Genomic DNA, 23,615 nt, shown 5'->3' with positions numbered 1-23,615 from the left:
TTCTTTTTCAGCATCTGCTAATTTGGGGTAATCATAGAATATTAGAGTTGGAAAAGACCTCAAGAGGTCATCTAGTCCAACCCCCCTGCTCAAAGCAGGACCAACCCCAACTAAATCATCCCAGCCAGGGCTTTGTCAAGCCTGACCTTAAAAACCTCTAAGGAAGGAGATTCCACAACCTCCCTAGGTTATCCATTCCAGTGCTTCACTACCCTCCTAGTGAAAGTGTTTCCTAATATCCATCCTAGACCTCCCCCACTGCAACTTGAGACCATTGCTTCTTGTTCTGTCATCTACCACCACTAAGAACAGCCGAGCTCCATTCTCTTTGGAACCCCCCTTCAGGTAGTTGAAGGTTGCTATCAAATCCCCCCCCACACTCACTCTTCTCTGCTGCAGACTAAATAAACCCAGTTCCCTCAGCCTCTTCTCGTAAGTCATGTGCCCCAGTCCCCTAATCATTTTTGTTGCCCTCCGCTGGACTCTCTCCAATTTGTCCACATCCTTTCTGTAATGGGGGGACCAAAACTGGACACGGTACTCCAGGTGTGGCCTCACCGGTGCCGAATAGAGGAGAGTAATCACTTCCCTCGATCTGCTGGCAATGCTCCTACTAATACAGCCCAATATGCCGTTGGCCTTCTTGGCAGCAAGGGCACACCGTTGACTCATATCCAACTTCTTGTCCATTATAATCCCCAGGTCCTTTTATGCAGAACTGCTGCCTAGCCAGTCAGTCCCCAGCCTGTACCAGTGCATAGGATTCTTCCTGAGTGCAGGACTCTGCACTTGTCCTTATTGAACCTCATCAGATTTCTTTAGGCCCAGTCCTCCAATTTGTCTAGGTCACTCTGGACCCTATCCCTATCCTCCAGCGTATCTACCTCTACCCCCAGCTTAGTGTCATCTGCAAACTTGCTGAGGGTGCAATCCATCCCATCATCCAGATCATTAACGAAGATATTGAACAAAACCAGCCCCAGGACTGACCCCTGGGGCACTCCACTTGATACCAGCTGCCAAGTAGACATCAAGCCATTGATCACTACCCATTGAGCCTGACAATCTAGCCAGCTTTATATCCACCTTATAGTCCATTCATCCAGCCTGTACTTCTTTAACTTGCTGGCAAGAATACTGTGGAAGACCGTATCAAAAGCTTTGCTAAAGTCAATATATCCACTGCTTTTCCCATATCCACAGAGCTGGTTATCTCATCATAGAAGGCAATCAGGTTGGCCAGGCATGATTTGCCCTTGGTGAATCCATGTTGACTGTTCCTGATCACCTTCCTCTTCTCCAAGTGCTTCAAAATGGATTCCTTGAGGACCTGCTCCACGATTTTGCCGGGGACTGAAGTGAGGCTGACCGGTCTGTAGTTCCCCGGGTTCTATTTCTTCCCTTTTTAAAATATGGGCACTATATTTGCCTTTTCCCAATCATCCAGGACATCCCCCAATCGCCACAAATTTTCAAAGATGATGGCCAGTGACTATCACATCAGCCAACTCCCTCCACACCCTTGGATGCATTAGATCTGGACCCATGAACTTGTGCATGTCCAGCTTTTCTAAATAGTCCTTAACCTGTTCTTTCACCACTGAGGGCTGCTCACCTCCTCCCCATACTGTGCTGCCCAGTGCAGCAGTCTGGGAGCTGACCTTGTCTGTGAAGACTGAGGCAAAAAAAAGCACTGAGTATTTCAGCTTTTTCCACATCATCTGTCACTAGGTTGCCTCCCCCATTCAGTAACAATCCCACACTTTCCCTGACCATCTTCTTGTTGCTAACATAGCTGTAGAAACCTTTCTTGTTACCCTTCACATCCCTTGCTAGCTGCAACTCCAGTCATGCCTTGGCTTTCCTGATTACACACCTAAATGCTCTAGCAATATCTTTATACTCCTCCCTAGCCATCCGTCCAAGTTTCCACTTTTTGTAAGCTTTCTTTTTGAGTTTAAGCTCACTGAAGATTTCTGTTAAGCAAAGCTGCTCGCCTGCCATATTTGCTGTTCTTTCTGCGCATATGGATGGTTTGTTTCTGTGCCCTCAATAAGGATTCTTTAAAATACGGCCAGCTCTCCTGGACTGCTTTCCCCCTCACATTAGCCTCCCAGGGGATCCTGCCCATCAGTTCCCTAAGGGAGTCTGTCTGCTTTTCTGAAGTCCAGGGTCCATATTTTGCTACTCTCCTTTCTTCCTTTTGTGAGGATCCTGAACCTGACTGCCTCATGGTCGCTGCTGCCTAGGTTGCCACCCACTTAACTTCCCCTACCAATTCTTCCCTTTTTGTAAGCAGCAGGTCAAGAGGAGCACGGCCCGTCGTTGGTTCCTCCAGCACTTGTGCTAGGAAGTGGTACCAACACCTGCAACTCCTGTTGACTTTGTTTTGGAGTTGTGGGTGCTCATCACTGCTAAATATCACTGCAAAGGTATTTCAGGTTGGGCACTTAGTTAGGTCACTCTGAAAAATATGGCCCTTATCCTTTCTCTGCTTCAGTTAACCTCTGTAAAATTGGTGTCATAACACTGTTACGCCTCATAGGGGAGTTCTGAGGGTTAATTAGTTCCGAGATCTTCAGATGAACGGTGGTAATATTTGCATTATTCAAGTGCTTACATAGTCTATGTTTTAGTGGTATGTATAGATACTGTTTTCTCTGTCCTGCCAGAAAATTCCCTGCGGCTCAGTAAAATGTGAAACATTTTTTTCCATTTTTCTTTCTAAGGTTTCAAACTATTTATTATAATGAGTTGAGCTTTCGTGTTTGATTCATGGAGTCACAGAAATCCTTAGAGATTATCTAGTTCTTATTTAAAGCCTATTTTGAATGGCAAGGCCCCCCAAACTACATCTCAAAAACAAGAGAACCTGGGTTTTGTCCTGTGAAAAATGCAACATTTATTTACACGGTATTTAAAACCCTTCTCTAGATGGGGTTGATTATATTGCTGGTCTATGACTCCAATCCAGTGCTGAATTTAGCCTCTCCTCCATATTTTAGCCTAGAATGAATTTATGGCAAAATCCTTTACAATAAATGTTTTCAGTTAAATTCTCATTCCCTTAAAGAGGCACTGTTATAACTGGTGAGTGCTTCTAACATCTTGAGCAACACGAGTGTACCAAATGGGTTTGCAGAGCCCAGCACCCCTAGAATAACAACTCGGGGACATACATGCTCTGGGGAGGAAAATCAAGAGAGCACAGCTCATCCTTCAAGTTTTGTTGTTCACAGTTGATCATTTAATGCCTCATTTACATTTTGTCTCGCAAATACTGTAACGGTGGTTGCAAACTCACTTTCCTCTTTTGGGTCAAATCAAGCCCAGTGTCCTCTCCTTTCTCTTTAAACACAGATTTCTGCTGATGGTTATGAAGTGGAGAACCTCATCTCTGAAGACCTTGCAAAGAGAAACCGGGGCTTTCGCAGTGAATATTTCATCAAGCCCCCGGTCCATGTTACTCTCTCCTTTCCCTTCAACATAGAAATCTGCAGGATTAACATAGACATCTCATCGGGCGGGTATCAGAATTTCACGGGGCTGGACATTTACACGTCTACCTCATTGAACAAAAGCTCTTGGAACAGCCTGGAGTCTCAGTTCTCAGGTCTGGCCGGACAGCCTGTGTCGGACAAAGACGTTTTCACACTAGTGGGCAAAGCCGTTCTAAAAAATCAAAGCAAAGTGACGTTCAGCCACAGGGGCTTCAAGCCAAGGCCTCCTTTCCATCAGATGGAAGCTGTCTTCTACCCTGGTTCTGCGTCTCACGACCTATGGAATAAAGGCCCTGCCTCAATGAGCAATGTATCACACTTAAAGATTTGCATCTCCCATGTAGCAGGAGGTGGCCTCCCTTGCATTAAAAGACTAGAGGTCTGGGGACAGCCAGCCAAGTCATGCCCGCAGGAAGTGATGGACGGCGTGTTCCAAGTGGCCTCTGGGTGCCTGGCTCAGGGCTTGGGTGTCCAGAGCACCAGTTTCATGTTACCAATGGAAAGCGAGTGTGTGCCCGTAAGCAACTCCAACAGCGAACAGCAGAGTCTCCAGAAGCTAGTCGATGTTGTTCAGGATATCCCGGAAGAGTTCTTGGACCCTATCACTCTGGAGATAATGCCCTTCCCAATGCTGCTGCCGTCTGGCAAGGTGATCGACCAGAGCACTTTGGAGAAATGCAACCGGAGTGAGGCTTCCTGGGGTCGGGTGCCCAGCGATCCTTTCACTGGAGTTGCCTTTAGCCAACACTCCCAACCCCTCCCTCACCCCTCTCTAAAAGCGAGGATAGACCACTTCCTATTACAGCACAGCATTCCAGGCACCAACCTCCTCGGGAGGGCTCAGGTCTTGGGGATGGTCACACCTTCTTCTCTAACCATGTCCTCTCTGAAAAGGAAAATGGACTGCATGGAGCATAGCCCTGATGACAGCAACCACGAAGAACCCTCCTATTTTTCTACCACAAACTTACTAACCATGACTACCTCAGAGAGCAGTGCTAAAAAAATGAAAACTGAGAGTGACTCACATTTGGCCCAAATGGACTGCTCGACAGGTATCTCGCCTCCCTAATTCTCATGGTTTCTTCACCTTCCTGGTTTCCCAGGACCAGAGTCACACACATCATCCCAAATGTGGTTTCAGTTAATCCTCACATCTTCTTCTGCATATTCTCATACCAAAACCTAGGGGCGCTCTTTGAGGCTGTTGTCTTTTGCTCCTGCCAGACATTATGGAAATAGTTTTAGTGTGTCATTCATGTCTGATTTTTCCCTTTTCCTCTACCCAGTACTTTTGTTCTTTCATAGCCAGATTTTACTTCTGTTTTATGGTGCGGGGGTCAATCCCTGACCGCATTGTTCTGCCTATGTCAATCTACACCGGGGTAGGCAACCTATGGCACGCGTGCCAAAGGCGGCACGCGAGCGGATTTTCAGTGGCACTCACACTGCCCGTGTCCTGGCCACCGGTCCGGGAGCGCTCTGCATTTTAATTTAATTTTAAATGAAGCTTCTTAAACATTTTAAAAACCTTATTTACTTTACATACAACAATAGTTTAGTTATGTACTATAGACTTATAGAAAGAGACCTTCTAAAAATGTTAAAATGTATTACCGGCATGCGGTTTAAATGTATACCTTTCGGGGCATGGCGAAATCCTTAAACTTGAAACCTTAAATTAGAGTGAATAAATGAAGACTCGGCACACCACTTCTGAAAGGTTGCCAACCCCTGATCTACACCATTTATTTGCCCATAATTGATTCAGATCACTTAATTTTTCCATTAGTCTTTTATTTCCTTTGTCCTCATCATTTTTAGTTCATTGACAAGTTTTGCTGTGCTGGAAAATCATCTCTCTTGCAGCCTGTGCAAAAAAATTATTGGGATTTTACTAGCCCAGGTGCACAATTTGCTGGCCTGTCATCCGCATAATGGGGGGAAAACCCTCAAATGTCTTCCCTGCACCGAATGAACTGGTTCATAGGCTCATGTGTGGGCTGCCCACACAGGTCACTGCAATCACAAATGTGCTCCTACTGACCCTTCTGCTGCTTACGCTCCTAACGATTCTCCCCCAAGTGGCACTTACTTAAGGCGGCCCTGCTTTAGAAGCACGTGTCAAATCCTGGTCAGTAACATTAAATGCTTGTGTTGATGGACATCCCTGCCAAGGGAGCATAAAGCCCTGGAACCAATGGATAGCAGAAATAGCACGCGGTGTGTGTGTGTGTCCAGAGTGAAGTGCTAGAGGCCAAGGGACAGCACTTGAAAGTCTGGAGGGGACGGCACTACACATGGGCAGTGGGTGATTAAACCAGAAAGGACATTTCCAAAGAAGACGCCTTTACAGTTGCTAAAAGTGGGCTGTAGCCAGTGTCTGGGGAGTGGGGGTTGACACTGGTATCTTCTCCCCCTCGGTATTGGCTGCTTTCACGCTGTTAGAAGAATGCCTGTGAGCAGAGCTATTGGGCGTGAGCTCGTCTTTCTGAATCACTTGCCAACTGTCATGTCACCAGCTATGGGCCCCGTCTTGCACCGCTGGATTGGTGAGCAGTCCCACTGAGCAGCCAAGGCTTTAACACACAGCGTAGGTCCCTTTTGTGCTACAAGCTGTCGCTGACACCCAAGCCAGGAGATAGCCGTGTTGTGAGCAGGTTCTCTGGCTGGGGTGTACTTGCTGTAATGTAGGCAGGCTCTCGGGTTCCCTGTCACTGTAAGTTGGGTGTGGGGTGCTGGATAGCTCTACCAACGATCGTGGATGGATAGCGCACTCAAGCTTATTGACTGTTGAGCCAGTTACACTGATGGGCGAGACAGGATTGCTCTGTGGTTAAAGCACAGGACAAATGCATCTGCCCCTCCAGAACGAGACCTCCTGCTCCTGCTCTTTCATTCTCCAACAAGTAGTGCGTTCGGTCTCTCTCTCCTGTAACGAGCAGCTTAGCACAAGGGGGATGATAGCTCTGCTGTCTCCAAGCATGCTCAATTATGTAAAGAATTAATTTTTCTTGGCATATTTATTTCCTTCCTTGTGCAGAAATATCTAGAATGTGTTGAACCTGGGCTCACTTGGCTTTGCTCCAGAACACACAGCCCTTTATATGCAGACAACTCCATTTTGCTTTGCCTCTTCCTTACCCGTTGTGTGCCATGATGATAGTTACTGAGTTACTTAATAACATTGCAGATAAAGAGAGGTAAATGAAGTTGAATAACCAAGGGAGAAGAGACTATGTGGGCAGGGGGAATTTGAAGAGAAGTGGAGAGTCACTGAGGCAGTGAAGTTTAGGTAGTCTGGTCCATGTACAACGTTAGCACCCAGCATATGAGTGTCTGTTGAACACAGGAGGATTGTCTCGCTGAAGAGCTGAGTTGAATCTTCTTTAAAACATTCTGCAAAGGCTTAATGTAAAGCGAATAGGCTTTGGGCTTCAGGTGGCATGGAGGAAGTTTGTCCACAGCAGGTACGTGAAAATATCAAAGGTGAGCCAAAGGCGAAAACTTCAGATCTGAAGTCTCCCAGAGTTTGGGGCTTGTTCATTTCAGGCCAGGCTTCAGCAAACATGATGATTTATTTTGTGTTACAGCAGCACTTAGAGACCTCAATTGAGATTGGGTCCTCATTGTTCTAGGTGCTATGTGCACACAGTAAATGAATCCTTGCCCCAAGGATCTTATTCCCATATCTATTGAGCTGCTGTAGCCTTCATCTCTGTATCTGAGCATGATAGTTGAAGGATCTCCCCGGGGAGATTTATTAAACAGACATTCACACAGGATAAATACCAGTCTACTCATACATGGTCTTTAGCTAAACTAGATCTTTGGGACCATGTAGGGAGAAAATGCTGCCCTACCTGGCAAAGCAGCCAGAAGGTTTGGGCCCTGATGACAAGACACTGGCTTCTACTTTAGGTCCCCAGTTCAGATTTATGTGTCTGAACCAAAAACAAACGTACAAAATGGAGGGGTAATGTAGTGTAATTGGTGGGGTATCCATACGAAAATGAAAACAGCTTTTTCTTTTTGGTTTAAACATTCCCCGTCAGTGTTAGAAACCAAACCAATGGCACTGAGTTAGTGCCTACAGACCAGCAAGTGAAACTGACCAGTCTAGCATCAGTTGGCCAAGCTGAGCGAAATGCAGAAGTAAAGAAAGGGTGATTGGGATTTTCAAAAGTGCTCAAGAGAGTTATGTGCTTGAATGCCATTGAAGTGCAGGCTTTAAGCAGGCACATAAGCATTTGCAAGATCAGGGCCTAAACTTCAATGGCATTCAGGCACCTAACTCTTTTAGTCCTCTTTGTAAGTCCCAAGCAATAAAAACAAATCATAGCATGTATATTGGGCTTGTCCTTCATAGATCTCAAAGCACTTTCCCAACTGGGCGAGGTATCCGTTTCCCAAGTTTGCAGGTGGCCAGCCGTGTGTTAACCGAGCCCTAAGGCACTGTTTTGAAGAGAAGTAAAAGGGCTTTTGTCTCATGTTGAGATCATCCCTTCAAAATTAAAAATATGTTTGGCAGCAAAGCAGCATTTATTTTGTCCCTTGATGCCTTCTCCTTCCCTGCTCCGCATGGCTATTTCTGGATCTCATGCTTCTCTCTGCAGGTCCAGTCTCTCATGAACAGAAGCTGTCCGAAAGCTTGGACATTGCCTTGACCTCTGCACTCAGCTCTAGGCCATCGTTTACAGCTAGGCTGATAAAAGGCCAGCAGCCGCATAGCGAGGGGAGTTGCAGCAGTTCTTGGAATGTAAATACCCTAGCTGGTAAGCAGCAAACTGATTGGTTTCACTTTTGGCATTTGGAAGCCCTAGAAAAGGAATATAGCAATGGTTGTCTGTGGGGTTTGCATTAATATAATTTAGCAAGAACCCTGAACTCCCACAGGTTGGATTGTTCAATGACTTTGTTGTTGTTGACATTTTTCCCTTCTTTTGACCTCAAGAGTAATTTGTAAATCTACCCAAAGTGTCTCCTAAGACATCTTACTTAGCAATAACCATCTGAGTACCTCCCAGTCTTTAATACTTTATTCTCCCAATCCCCTGGCAAAGCACAGCTGTACTATTATCCCCATTGTACAGATGAGGAACCGAGGCACAGAGGCACTATGTGATCTACCCAAGGTCACACAGGAAGTCTGTGCCAGAGCAGAGAATTGAACCCGCATCTCCTGAATCTCAGGTCAGCCCTCTGACCTCTAAGCCATCCTTCCTCATCAGCTGAATGAAGCTGTTGCCCGTTTTCTGTCTCAGAAATCTGATGGTAGGCGCTACTTTGTGCCCTTAGAGGAGATAGGGGACCACGTGCAGTTCCCATAGGGTGTGCAGCTATCTGAGCTGCTTTCCCCAGCAGTGTGTTATACTGTTGACAGCTTTAAAAGGTAAACTGAAAAGCTCACCATTGAGATGGAATCTGAATAGCCCACTCTAGGGATTATGGGCACGAAAAGCAAAGTGGTATTTAAGGAAATACGTTAAGTCTTTCATACAGTGGAATATGATACCTGTGCAAATGTCTGACGGAGACAGAGTACAGTACTCAAATTCTAGTGTTTGAAAGGGGAGGGGATTTTTAGCGTAGACAGAAGCGGAAATTCTTTTGCTAGCTTTCGTCCTCAATAAAATACTGGTGGTACCAAACTTCACCTAGATCTAATCTTCCCGAGCAGTAATGCTAGGAAGCAAGAGGAATACCCTTGAAGTTTGGGCATGGTAGCTCGTTATAAGGAAAACAGGGCCCATTCCCAAGATAATGCAAGCGCTTGCAGCTCCAGCTGCTTATATGAACACCTCACCTCAGAATCGGGTTTATAGCCTACATCTAACCTCTTGGGCCAGAGCTTCAGGTGTGGAATAGGTACCACATTGCCAAGGTTGCTGTAGTATCAACTGACTTGCATTAACATTGACAGAACTTTCTTCTTTCAACTTTCCAGAGCGCAATAGCAGCCCAGTTCAAGGATGTGCTTCCTGTAATAGAACATTTTCTTCTTATTTCAAAACGGAGCCTGTGTACCAGCTTCCATGCGGCCACCTCCTGTGTCGTCCTTGCTTAGCTGAAAAGCAGAAGGCCTTAACGATACTGTGCATGAATTGTAAAAGGTCAGTCTCTGCTCATGAGGTGCTGAGGGTCCACTTTTAACTTCTTGGGCGCTGCTATTGAAATGGCTGGCTGAAAGGCCCCAAGGAGAGCTGGAGCCACTGCTGTTCCACTTGCCTGTATTGAATAGTACGTGGTCCTTTAAAGAGCTTGCCAGATGAGTGCACGTAATTCTGAAGAGAACTTTGTTGTCTTATGCTTACAGAGTAGCGGGGAGGTGAGAGCATCGCCCCAGAGCAAAGCGTTACAAGGATAATAAAGCCATACGCTTCTTTAACAAGGAAAATGTATTTATATGAAACTGACATCCATCCAGTCACGCACCATCACTCCACCCTTCCAACGGCTCAGTGATTAGCATAGGTGCCTTTTGAACTGTGAGTTTAGCTTCCCTGTCATTTAAAACCATTTCAATATTTGACAAGTAGCCGTTCAGTCCTGGGCCACGTGAAGTCCTTGTGATCGAATCTGTGCAAGCTACCTAACTTCTGCCCTCTCCTGCCCCCACTCCCTCCAATTTCCCAGCTGTGCTAAGAGCACAAAGGTCACCTGTTCTGAAGACCAGTAAGTAATAGAAAGAGGGGCTGGAGTTAGTGCATAAGTAACTCTGATGATGATCTCATTCTGCTCATACAACTTGTAGAAAAGCCACTGCATTACACACAATGTCACTCTGTTTGTCATATGACAGGACTGGCTCCTGTCTGGCTGATAGACATTTAAGCCTTAATAAAATTATGGTTTAAAGTCAGTTACTTTCTTCTGCCTTGTAATTGGTCTCTTTGTGAGTCGTCCTAATGCTCTCGCCTTGTGAGTTTCTTTTCAGAGCTTAGTCTAAAAGTGAAGGAAAAAAACAAGTCGATACAAAGGAATATTCTCCCCAGAGCCATATGTTTTCAAGGGGGTGATCACAGTAACCTACTCTGCAGTCTGTACAGACTTTAAAAATTGATATTCATATGTGTAAATCCATGGGGCTGCAATTTGCAGATATCTACTGAGAAAAGGAGCTTGGGAAAATTGCTCGGATACCTTCTGTCAGTGGCATATCCTGGATATGTTGGGAACAAATGGATATTGGAGGGGTTTGCTAATATTACTCCTATGGGAATTCTGCACACAATATTTTAAAATTCTGCATATAATAAGATAAAATTCTGCATGTAAAACAGTAAAATTCTGGATGTAATACAATATAATCACACCAGTTTCAATTTTGGTAATTTTTTCCAAAATAGCTGCAGCAAATATCCCTGTAACTGTACAGACCCACAAAAGATTCAGGAAATGTTTTTTGACCAAAAGATTCCTTACTTAGTCATATTAATACAGAACTCTGAGTAATAATTCATTTAAACTACAATACAGAAAAGTCACAGTAACTATTGAGCATTTCCTAAACATAAACACATGAAAATTAACTTACAAATACTTGGTAACCAATACCGTGCATTTCAGTTATAATCCTCGATTTTCATTTAAAGTACATTACAGAAGACCAAACAGCAAAACAACATTAAAGTAGAATGTCATTTTAAATTGCTCATTTTAATCACTATTGAATAAAACTGCATGATAGTGCATGTTACATGAAGGCCTGTACAATCAATCTGATGAAGGCATGAACTTTAGGTGGGCAGTCCCCTGCGCACACATGAGTCCTCACTGCAGGATCAAGGTGTAAGTTACCCTCAAATAGGAGAGAGGGGAAGGAAAGAAGAGAGCAGATTAGCCAGTTGAGAGAATGCATTAGCTGAGTGGGATCTGTCCCCCGTCTCTTCCCAGAGAGAGGTGAGGGTGCTCCCTGCTTCTCTGAGAGCAAACAGACCCCCAGACCCACTTAGCTGCACCTAGCCCCACACCGTTCTTCAACTCCTCCTCCATCAGGATCTTTGCCCCAGTGACTGTGTTTCCTCAGCTGCTCCTCCCATACTCACTGCTGCCTCCCTCAGGGCACAACCCTATGCCCGCATCTCTCCCTTCTCCTGGAGATTGACTCTCATACCACTCCCATGTCTGGGGGCTCTGTGCTTCCTCAGTTCACCATGACCACTGGGAACCCCTGTGGTCCACCCTGACTGACCCCTTCCTTGCCTGCACCCCCAGAGGCCTTTGTGCAGCAGAGGAAACTGATGGCTGCAGCTAGAGAACCCTGGCTCCTCAAGAAAGGGACCTGCCTGTGCAGTGTTGCAAGTAAGCACCCTACCTGGGCTGTACGCTGCGATCAGACTCCTAGTGCAAAACCCAGGAGGCAGCAGGTGACCCCCACCCTCCCTAAATGGTGCCCCTGGCCAAAGCACCCACCAATTTCCCCATAGCTGCTTGTGCCAGCCCCATGCCTCTGCAGGCCATGTGCAGTGACGGGGGCAAGGGGAACACACAGGGGCTGCTTCCCTCTGGCTGCACGGAGATGGAGAATCACACAGTAGCCTTCTCTTACCCCTGGACACAGGCTTGGCAGCAAGGCTGAACTCAACAGCTCAAGGGCCAGCCTGCCCCAGGGCCCTGCCCCTCCACACCAGTCACACCCAAACCAACATACCCACTCAGGACCACTGCTGGGGAGGGGCGCATAACCCCTCTCATGGTTTCCCTTTGCTTCCCTGTCAGAATCTATTATTCTGTGGGGAAACAAAGAAATCTGCAGGGGACATGAATTCTGCACATGCGCAGTGGTGCAGAATTCTCCCAGGAGTACATACTTTGATACTGCCAATTGATTGTCATGAGCAGAGTCGACTTCCCTGACTCATCTTCAGTGCCCCTTTTTTAGGGTAGTGCAGCTTTAAGATGGATCAAGTCAAGCAGTGTGTAACCCCTTTTTATACCTTTACTTACAAACAGCATCCTTGCTGAGTAATCCTAAGGTACATCTACACTGCAGCTCCATTTGTTGAGGGTTGTCAGACCAATTTAATGGTGATGTGAAACTGTTCTCACATCACCATTAAACTAGTCTGACTTCTGGTTTGAACTGATGTGAGATCAGAATTGAGCTCCATACCGATCAGAAAATAATACATAATCTGATGTAGCAGGGCTTCTGGACTCTACTGTAAATAATAAATTATAGGAAAATAAAATAGTCAAACTCTCTAAATTCAGAGGCAATAAACGCCCCATTAGGTCTGCCAGGCATGCACAGGTTTGTGTTTCCAACAAGTTGAGCCATCCAACCGTGACTCACTATTCAAGCCTCCTGCACCTCATGTCTTCAAGATACAGTTCCCTCCCCCCGCCCCCACTGGGAGATTCCAGCATACATAGCCCTTCCTTTCCCTTTATCTAGAGCTTAGCAGAAACCAGCCAACTCCAACTCCAGCTCAAGCCAAACCACAGCTCAGCCAGCCAGCCCACTCCCATACCCAATGAAAATGACTTGTCACTCTGGGACTCCTGACGTGACACTGGGCCAACTTCATGGACAGTAGCTGCACTGACCCTCGTGCAGTGGCACTTGGGAGTAAATTTGCTCATTTGGATCTTGGTTCCTTTTTCCCCGCTTGCTCACGTACCCCAGGATTTCCCCCTAGGAGCACATGAATCTGCAGCACCCACCACCCTGGAGCCATCCATCAGGTACTCAGTAGCCCAGGAATCCTCAACCTTCTGAATGGACAAGAACAGGAATAACTGAGTGCTATTCTCCAGTACTGCATACATATTCCAGGGGCAGGTCTATTTCTCCAATACCAGTGAGCATCTTTTTTCCATTTTCCTTCTGAGGATGGGGAATATCCTGTTGCAAATAGCTTCCCGCCCTGTGCCATTAGTAAGGTTTGGCACCAGCCCTACCTTCAAAGCTTTATATTGGCTCAGAGCAAGAGAACAGGGTATCTCAGAGATGGTCACGCCTGCTCCTTACTTTGCCAGAGGGGAGATGTTGTTCAGTAGCATAAGGCATTTTCTGTCTCCACACAAATGGCGCAAGCACCTGGGCCTGGGAACAGTCTGGCTTCTCTCTGCAACTAATCAGCTGGTGCTGTGACTCCATGAACTCTACCTACCCAATATCTGCCACCCACTGTGGTATCTAGGTGCTACACTCAGGATTGCCAGTTCTCAGAGGAGAGACCTTCACGTAACCTTTAGGTGCTGCAAGGAGTGATATGTGTGTGTAGGCGGTGGTGTTTTCCCTCGCAAGTCAGCATAGAACCAGTTTCCCAGCAAAGCACTGAGCAAGTGGAATGGGGTCTTTTAGAGACTGAAAACCAAGGTCCTCAACACTTGTGGTCTAAAGAACCCATGGAGCTTTTTCTAACATAAGGGTGGTAAGAAACTCACCCAAAGTCTCACTGAATTATTGGAAGATCTGGGAAAGGAACCCAGATCTGGATCCCCATCCCTGCTCTCCAGGCTCTGCCCACTACATTGTGCTTCCTTTCTTAACCATTTTTAAATGGGGCTTGGCTCAGAAAGTGATGCTCAGAATGACATGGGGAGGTGCCCCATTCACTGCATCGCAGCACTTCCAGATTAACCAGGCTCCATTAATAAGAAGATGGTGGTTTTTTTCCTCCCAATTGGCAGCTCAGAGAACTCAACCTGGGAGCTGAGTCAAGCTGGATTCTTTCTCCATCCCAGAGCATCACTATTGATCATTCCTGCAGGCTCAATGATGCCCTTAGAAAAACTTGTGCAAGTCCATTGTCTTTAAATCCTGTCCGTCCAGCCCTGTCTTCTTAAATAGCTTTGCAAGGATGTCAGTGTGTTAGGAGCAGGATAAAGCATGCTAGGCACGAAGAGGAGGTAAGAATCCAGCTCCCTCATCCTTACTTGTGTGGGCTCTGTGGGGCACAACTCATTTTTGGCACTGAAGTCAGAAGATCAGCCAGATCGTGGCCAAGGGGAAGGGCTGAATAGAAGGCGCTGGTTTTATGCACACCTCAGCGCAGAGCCTCGCTCTAAGATAACGTCACTGCACTGAATGTTTGATCTAAAGACGGCAGCGCTTAGTTTGAATTTACAGCGCTTAGCATCTGCGTTGTTCCTCCATCCACGATAACTCCTTTTCGCTCCTTGCTTCACACTCGTCTCCCCCACTAGCACCCTGTTAAGCTACGCGTCTGCAGTCGCTTTCACTTTGGACCCCTGTGCTGTGCTCGCTTAGATTGTAAGCTGTTTGGGGCAGCCACTGTCTTTTTGTTAACGTTATGTGGGGCTGAAGACTCTAAGTGTAACGTGCTGCAGCTGGTAACCTTACTTCTTTGTCCTTTCTGAAATCATGGCAATGAAGCAAATACACGGGTCCTGTGTCTTTAACTATGCCCCGGGGCTGGGATCAGGGCTGGCTCTAGCTTTTTTGCTGCCCCAAGCCAAAAAAAAAAAAAATGCCCGCAGGGAGCGTGTGAAGGGCGGTCGAGGCGGCTTGCAGGGGGGTGAAGGGCAGTGCTGCAGCCCGCTCGCAGCCGGGTGAGAGGGGCTCCCCCCTCTGGCCTTGGGGCGCTTCTCCCAGCCAGGGGCTTTAAAGGTAGCTCGGCCAGGCCGGGCTCAGAGTGGCACAGGAGGCAGAGGCCGGTGCAGGTGGCGGGGAGTGGCTCATCCTGGGGAGCCCAGCGGCAGGGTGAGCGGCAGGGATTGCTAGTTCCTGTCCCCCAGACCAGGGTCCATGCCCCTGCTGGGCTGGGACTATCAGAGTGCGGGGAGCCAGCCGGGGGCTCCAGAGCTGCAGACCGGGCTGCCAAACCAAAAAAAAAAAAAAAATGAACCACGGCAGGGCGGCTGGAATGTGCTGCCCCAAGATTGACCGGAATGCCGCCCCTTACAATGTGCTGCCCCAGGCACGTCCTTCTCATCTGGTGCCTGGAGCTGGCCCTGGCTGGGATAATTGAAGTTCCATACAAGCCCTTCATCTGGATGGGTTTCAAGTGGGCAGTATGGAATGTAAAATTGGAGTTAACTGATAGTCCACACTTAGTTCATGGTGACCAGTGAAGCACCTTGAGCCTTTGCTAAGTATTGGTGAGATTCAGTCAAAGGAGCACTAGTTCACCCATAAAATAAAAGGGATCTCGCCTTTGGCAGCATGACCTGCCTTGTAGCTACAGAACACCAGTTACGTTTATTATAAGGGCTCGCTCTATTCTCAGGGCTGTTCGTCTAATCAGCAGTCTCTGCTTGTCCATATTAAAGGGACAATTTATAAATCACACTTCAATCTGAAAAAGCAGCAGAGTCCTGTGGCACCTTGTAGACTAACAGACATATTGGAGCATAAGCTTTCGTGGGTGAATACCCACTTCGTCAATCTGAAAATGTTTTACCTATTACTTTTCCAAGTACTGTAGCATCCAAGTTGCTATAATCTTTCTTTGATCTCAATGGCCCTTTCTGGTCTTAAAATCTATTAAGCTGATTGGGTTCTTATATTGTACTGACCACTGGTATCTAAACATCTTACCACGGTATTAAAGTGCATGCAAAAAGATCTGTCTTTCTCATTCTTACCACCCCCACCCCTCAGTCTCCATTCTGTAGGGACTCTTAAAAGGAGATATTTTGTTGGTGGTATTACTATAATGAGCCATTCTTAGTACTGGGTTTTACATTTTGTTCTGAAGGTGCTGAGGCGTGCAGTCATTCTGTGGACAAGATGAGAAAAATCATTGTCCTTTCTGTACCACAAAGAGAATATTTAAAAATCTCTCATTTTAGCGTGTGTATTTTGTGCTTTGAACAGTACAGTGCGCACAATGGTCAATGTCATCGTTGCACATGTCACAAAGTACCCGCTTATGGCTAGGAGTGGGGCTGTGGCACCCTGCCTCAGTTTCCCTCCTTCAACTCCTCAGTAATTCTCAACAAACTTTCCTGAGTCCAGTCACAACAGTCCTTCTTGGGGGCTGGTTGATTAACGTGCCGTTTAAAATAAACACAAAAGAGCATGAGACCCAGGCCTGAAGCTGGACGCAGCCCCTGCACCTGGAAGTCTTGGCTGAGTTACTTTGCTTTCCCAATCTACATATTGAGTGATGTGATTCCTGATGAGTTAATGTTTGCAGAACACTTTGCCGACAGAAATAAACCTTACACTTCCCAGAGCTAACCAATGCCCAGCTCTGCACAAATCTTTGGGGCTTTTCTTTCAGAGCCCCTTACCACCCACTGCGGCGCAAAGAACCGCTTTACAAAAAGCATCCATGGCAAATTAACTCTGCCGATTAGATGCTGCCTTGTGTTTAACTAATGACTCGCATGTTGTTACAATATTAGTGAAAACAAAGGGCCCCTCTGGGGCGAGCGTAGCCTCAGCAAAGAACGTCAACAAGCGTGTCGTGCGGCACGCAGACAGAGGCGTCAATACAGAGTTGGTGGCAGTGTAAGCTGGAAATGAAACCCAGTCACCAAGTTCCGGCCCCTCCGTAGCTGATCCATGGGGCTGCTTTTTAGTCACTGGGATTCACTTGGCCTGCCCCATTCCAGGGTTAGGCCTGCTCGACTTAGTTGCTGGAGCCAGGGCAAGGAATCAGATTTGGGATTAGAAAAAGAACAGCAACTACTTAATTCTCAACCAGGCAAGGACACACCCAGCCTGGGGGAGATTTTCAAAAGTGCTCAAGTGATTTAAGAAGAGACTTAGGGGTCCAAATCCACTGAAACTTAGGGATCTGAGTGCCTAAGGCCTTTTGAAAATGTTACCCTTAAGACTAGATACACAATGGGATTTAGGTACCTAATGACCATTTTAAGCACCGAAGTCCAGATTTAGATACCCAAAACCCCTGCTCAGCTGCCACCTAGCCCTGTAGGCTCCTCAGTTTCCTCTGGTAGAGTCCCCTAGGCTCCTACATTTTGGCCAGTGGGCATGCACCAAGTCACTTCCGGCCTGACACTGCCTGCAGGATACTCAAACCAGGCGTTCCCTTGCCTATCTCAGCCTATGTCTAAGCCAGAGGGCATGCTCCAAGGCCACTGAAGAGCACACCTACTGAATTAGGCCCTGCGCGCAAAACATGGCGATGCCTGCTCTCCCCCTCATGTTCCCCCTCTGACCCACAGCCCGGTGGTTACAGCACTCACCCAGGGAGATATGGGTTCAAAATCCCACTTTGCCCAGTGCTCCTACCTGTGCTGTAACCATGGGGCGAGGGTCATTCTCTTGCTGGCCCAGTGAATGTTTATTTCATATAAAGTGGGGCAGCGTCAACAGGAGCAGGCTCAGCGCTGCAAATCCTCACTGCAGACAGGCTTCTTCTTCAGCCCAGCATTAGGTTCCTCAGCCCTTTGAGGAGCTGGGCATAGGCCCCACTCCACTCCTCAACATTTCCTACTGGCTAGCTTGGGCAGCTCCCCACCCGGCATGCTGCCTCTTGTGGGTCCCATTCTCTGACACCTCACTTACCCTGTGTAATTTCTAGGGAGCCTGGGGGCCTGACTCCTGGCTGTGGACTCCACTAGGCAGCAATGCAATGCTCAGCCTAAGTCCCCTTTGTGGATCTAGGCCTTAGTGGCTCATTAACAGGTCACTTCCCATGCCAGAATGGACACCCATGCCTGTCACATGACACCTGCCTCTTTCAGCGCCTGATGAACGGCCCAGCAGACAGTAGATTTCTCCCTCATCAGTGTCTGTCTCCCTTATAGTGCAGCCCCTTGTGTCCTTCCCAACAACCCCCATCCTTTGTGGACGTTTTGATCCGTCTAGTTGCAATAGACGTCAGTTTCAGCAAGTCCAGCCTGCCCACAAGGCAGCCAGTGGCAAATTTCCAGTGGGTAGAAATACACATAAGATGATGACTCATCAGCTGGGTGCACAGATGTGTTCCAGCTCCCACCATGAACCTCCAGTAACTCAATCTCTCAGGAATGGTGTGCTCGGCTGACTAGGGAGTTCAAACCAATGGTTCCAAGGAAATGGAGTATTTCAAAGTGGGGACTTAGGTTGTATGTGATCACCAGCAAATGTGGAGATTTTTTTCCCCAAAGATTCATAGATGCCAAGGCCAGAAAGGGCCACTGTGATCATTTAGTCTGACCTCCAGCAGAGCACAGGCTAGAGAACTTGGACAAAACAATTCCTACAGCAAATCTTTCAGAAAAATGTCCAAAAATTGTCAGGGATGGAGAATCCACCGCGCCCCTTGGTAAATTGTCCCAGTGATTTAATTACTCTCACTGTTTAAAATGTGCACCGCCTTTCCAGCCTGAATTTGTCTAGCTTCAGCTTCCAACCATTGCACTGTGTTATGCCTTGCTCTGCTAGATTGAGGAGCCCATTATTAAATATTTATTCCCCACGCAGGTAATTATGGACTGTAATCAAATCACCCCTGAACCTTCTCTTTGTTAAGCTACATAGATTGAGCTCCTTGAGTCTATCAGTTTTCTAATCCTTTAATCATTCTCGTGGCTTTTCACTGACTCCTTTCCAGTGTATCTATGTCCTTCTTGAATTGTGGACACCAGAGCTGGACACGGTATTCCAGCAGTGGCCACACCAGTGCCAAATACAGAGGTAACATAACTTTTTCTATTCTTACTTGAGAGTCTTCTGTTTATGCACCCAAGGATCGCATTAGCCCTTTTGGCCACAACATCACACGGGGAGCTCGTGGTCAGCTGATTATCCACCAGGACACCCAAATCTTTTTCAGAGTCACTGCTTCCCAGGATAGAGTCCCCCATCATGGCACTGTGGCTATGTTCTTTGTTCTTAGATTTATACATTTACATTTAGCCACATTAAAACACACACAGTCTGCTTGCACCCAGCTTACCATGCAATCCAGATTGCTCTGTATCACTGACCTGTCCTCTTCATTATTTACCACTTCCCCCAGTTATTGCGTCGTCTGCAAAATTTATCAGTGATGATTTTATGTTTTCACCAGGTCATTAAGAAAAATGTTAAATAGGGCCGAGAACCAATCATGCGGGACCCCGCTAGAAATACACCCATTTGATGATGATTCTCCATAATAGGCCCTACCATTGAGCCAGCTTGTAGTCCATTTAATGTGTGCTGGGTTAATTTTAGTTTCTAGGGTTTTTTAATCAAAATGTGATGCTCTATCAAGCCACACACCTTACAGAAGTCCATTACAACAACACTATTACCTTTTTCAACCAAACTTGTAAATTAATCATAAAAGAGATCAAATTAGTTTGACAGGATCTATTTCCCATAAACCCATGTTGATTGTCATTAATTACATTATCCTCCTTTAATTCTTTATTAATCGAGTTCCGTATCAACCGCGTCATTATCTTGGCTGGGATCGTTGTCAGCCCAACAGACCTAGCATTACTCAGCATTACCCGTTTACCTATTTTAAAGACTGACAACATTAACCTTCTTCCAGTTCTCTGGAACTTCCATGGTGCTCCAAGACATACTGAAAACTAATGGTCCATCTAGCTTCTCGGCCAGCTCTTTTAAAACTCTTAAATGCAAGTTGTCTGGACCTGCCAGCCTCACCAAATCTCCAGAAGGGGAAAACAAGAGGAGGAGTATTAAAAGAAGGCCAAGATGAAGATGGCTTGAAAGGCCTCTCCTCCCCTTACACGTGGAGAATTGTAGTGAGCTAACTCTGCCATCAGTACAGTCCAGAGTGCCCCTAGGGACTGATAGCAGACTTGCCCTGCTGCTCATCACGGTTTGGCAGGGTAAGGGGCAGTCCGGTGCTATGCTGCCTAATGTAAGTAGATCTTTATATACACAGACCCTGACTTGGCATATTGTCAGCCATAGCGCCGCAAGTGTTATTGACACCCTCACTCCCATGTAGTGGAGGAAGCAAGCAGCCTCCGCCATTGCTTAATATATAGTTGGATGAATTGTCTTCCACCAATGCTGCTGTCCATCATGAATGAGAAAACAAGCCAACCACTAGCTGCCTGTAGTCAAGAGGCAACTTCCCCCAGGGCCAGTTTATTCCATAATTGGCCTCAGGGGGTTTCAGGGCCCTTCATCTGAAGCAGCTAGTCCTAGCCAGTATTAGAGCCGGAATATGAACCTCTGCTGTGATCGAGTTGCTATTTATCTCCATTATATGCAGTGCCCACATCATCCTTAGCCTCAACAAGTCCCACACCTCGTACTTTTCCTTACAGCGGCAAGGCACAGACCAAAAGAAACTTTCCCCTCATTTTCTTCAGCTGACCTGGTGTTTTCTATCCATATGCCCTTTTGTGGCTTATGCTTTTTAAAACTTCAGTCCTTCCTGCCTTAGCTCCCTGACTGATCCTCCGCTTGATTCCATTAAGTGATTCCAGGCAGCGGTTGTGAATCCTCTGCAACGCGGAAAACATTTGATTAACCTACCTTGACTTTTAAGAGCGTGATTACCATTTTAATCTTATATTCCTGCGTTGGTATTCCAGACACAGAGTCATTTGAATGCTGATCATTCCAACTAATGTAATTTTAAGATACAGTAATAAAGAGATGGGCATGATTGTGTAACATTGTTGCCCAATTTAGCGATGACATTTGAGTTTCTTTTGAAATAAGTTTTCTGTCCCGATTTCACATCGTTCGCTTACTTCTCGGACTCTTAGATTTGGGTCAGTTGCTGAACCCACTGGGACATGGACAATGTGAGGGAAGTGTGCAGCTACCAGGTGTTGGAAGTACCTAGATAGGTGCCTAAGAATATCTACTGGCTATGTGTCTCTCAGTGCTGGCTAACACCTGAAAGCCCGGTACCTAGGATGTGTGTAAGTTAGGGAGTGTAGTTTACCACTGAGAGTAAAGGACTTTTGCTGCAGGACTGCTGGGGCCTAGTCCCCACCCTGCCGCTGAGAACACTTGGTGGCACCTTGTGCAAGTCACATGAGGCCTAAAGTACTCAGTGCTGGCTGCTGGGGAACGGCTTCTTCTAGAGAGCTCTGTTCCCATGGGGGTCCCAGCTGGGGGGAGGGCTAGCTCAATGGTTTGAACATTGGCCTGTTAAACCTAGGGTTGTGAGTTCAATCCTTAAGGGAGCCATTTAGGGAACTGGGGTAAAAAAAAACTGTGTGGGGATTGGTCCTGCTTTGAGCAGGGGATTGGACTAGATGATCTCCTGAGGTCCCTTCCAACCCTGATATCCTATGAAAAGGGTCAGGTTCCTAGCAGTGCTTGGCTAACCCAAGGGAGACGCTCCCTTGTCCCATGGAGAACAAAGGGAGCTGGTGGGCAGGGAGCGCTTCTGAAGAGTCTGGTCTTACTCCCTTTGGATCTCAGTTTCTCCCCCTGTGAAACAGGGTTGTGAGATGTACCTGCCCTGTGGGGCTTGATTATTTTTCTTGAACCACCTGAACATGAGGATTACGTCTCTGGGAATTAAGCCAATGATTCCACATACCTTGTTTTAAGTGCAGGAGATGGTAATGGGAGGGGGGAAATAAGCATGGGTCATGGTGACATTGATTCATTTCCTGCTTCTCAATCCTAGCACATGTTCTCCTCCGATATGAGATCCCCGAGCTTGGCAGTGTATTTTACTGCCATTTAAATGTAAAATACTCCTTTGTGTCATTCCAGGAAAATTGCATAAAATAAGCCTAACCTGTGATAAACTGAGCGAGCATTTCTCCGTCAAACAGCTTGCATGGCAGGCTGATGGGCCCAGCACTCTGGGGCTGTAGCAGCAACGCTTGTGGTGTTGTCTTCTTTACCAGCCTGAGGAAGCAAATCCTGCATGTTTAACACCTTCCCTCCTCAGGGTTCAGGACACAGCCCCATCTCGCAGACTTGGTTGGCATGGCTCGTCCATCAAATGTGTACAGAGGAGCCCATCTGTGAGGCCAGGTCCCAGGCTTGCCATTGCATCTGTAAGATCAGACGCCATGGGGATGGGCATGGTTATAAAAACCTGAATACAGCACAAGAAAATCTTTCCTCCATTGTGAAAGCATTAGATGCTGTGAGCCTTAGTGATCTCAGCAGGCCAGGTCAATTCACGGCTGCAGAGACGTCAAAGATGACATTAGTCCTTCCCCAAAGGGCAGGGACCTTGAGAGCTCATCAAGTCCAACCCCTCATCCTGAAGCAGGACCAAGTGAACCTAGACCAATGGTCTCCAACTTTTTTACGCCCAAAATCCCTTTTTGAATTTAAGGGCAACCCAGGATCTACTCCATCCCTTCTCTGAGGCCCCACTCCTTCCCCAAATCCCCTCTCCGTTCACTCCATCCCCCCGCTCCATCACTTCTCACCCCCAACCTCACTCACTTTCACTGGGCTGGAGTAGAGGTTGGGGTTTGGGAGGGGGTCTGGGCTGGGACCAAGAGGTTTGCAGTCTGGGAGGGGGCTCTGGGCTAAGCCTGGGATGCAGGAGGAGGTGAGGGGGTGCAAGGTCTGGGAGGGAGTATGGGTGCAAGAGGAGGCTCTGGGCTGGAGCAGAATGTTGGGGTACAGGAGGGGGTGCAGGGTGCTGGCTGTGGGAGGGGGCTCAGGGATGGGTTTGGAGTGCAGGGGGGTGCGGGGTGCTGGCTCTGGGAGGCGGCTCAGGGATGGGGGTTGGGACTCAGCCTCCCGCCAGGCAGCACTTACCTTGGGTGGCTCTCGGTTGGCAGCACAATGAGGCTAAGGCAGGCTCCCTGCCTACCGCAGCCCCATGAGCTCCCGGAAGGGCCAACACACCCTTGCGGCCCCTGGAGAGGGCAGGGGGCATGTGGCTCCGCACACAGCTCCTCTCTGGAAGCATTGCCGCCCCCATTGGCCACAGCTACCCATTCCCAGCCAATGGGAGCTGCGGGGCAGTGCTTGTAGGCAAGTGCAGCACACAAAGGGAGACCCCTACCCGCCCCCCCCCCCGCCCGCAGCACTGTACTGCCACTTCTGGGGGCAGCATGGGGCCAAGGCAGGCAGAGAGCCTGCCTTAGAGGCAGCCCTGCTGCACCACCAGAGAGCGCGATCGACTGGGCGATCCTCTAGGATTGCCCAGTCGATCACAATAGACCAGTTGGTGACCACTGACCTAGCCCATCCTTGACAGGTGTTTGTCCAACCTGTTCTTAAAAGCTTCCAATGACGGGGATTCTACAACCTGCCTTGGAAGCCTGTCCCAGCCCTTAGCT

General features: G+C 47.5%; 1 protein-coding gene across 4 annotated transcripts in view; it reads left to right on the top strand.

Moving 5' to 3' along the window:
* UBOX5 (U-box domain containing 5) overlaps nucleotides 1-10,362 on the top strand; it is a 30,521-nt gene extending 20,159 nt beyond the window's left edge. For all 4 annotated transcript variants that reach the window (XM_075066666.1, XM_032803066.1, XM_032803065.2 and 1 more), the window contains exons 3-5: nucleotides 3,361-4,555; nucleotides 8,117-8,275; nucleotides 9,448-10,362. In XM_075066666.1, the coding sequence (XP_074922767.1) occupies nucleotides 3,361-4,555; nucleotides 8,117-8,275; nucleotides 9,448-9,653 (1,560 nt within the window). In that variant the 3' untranslated portion in view covers nucleotides 9,654-10,362. The remainder of the gene's footprint in view (nucleotides 1-3,360; nucleotides 4,556-8,116; nucleotides 8,276-9,447) is intronic.
* The last annotated feature ends 13,253 nt before the right edge of the window (nucleotides 10,363-23,615 follow it).

This window comes from Chelonoidis abingdonii, chromosome 5 (genome assembly GCF_003597395.2).
Source record: "Chelonoidis abingdonii isolate Lonesome George chromosome 5, CheloAbing_2.0, whole genome shotgun sequence".
In the NCBI taxonomy this organism is placed as follows: domain Eukaryota; kingdom Metazoa; phylum Chordata; order Testudines; family Testudinidae; genus Chelonoidis; species Chelonoidis abingdonii.
Note: the sequence above shows the minus strand (reverse complement) of the source record. Positions and strands in the feature narration are given on the sequence as shown.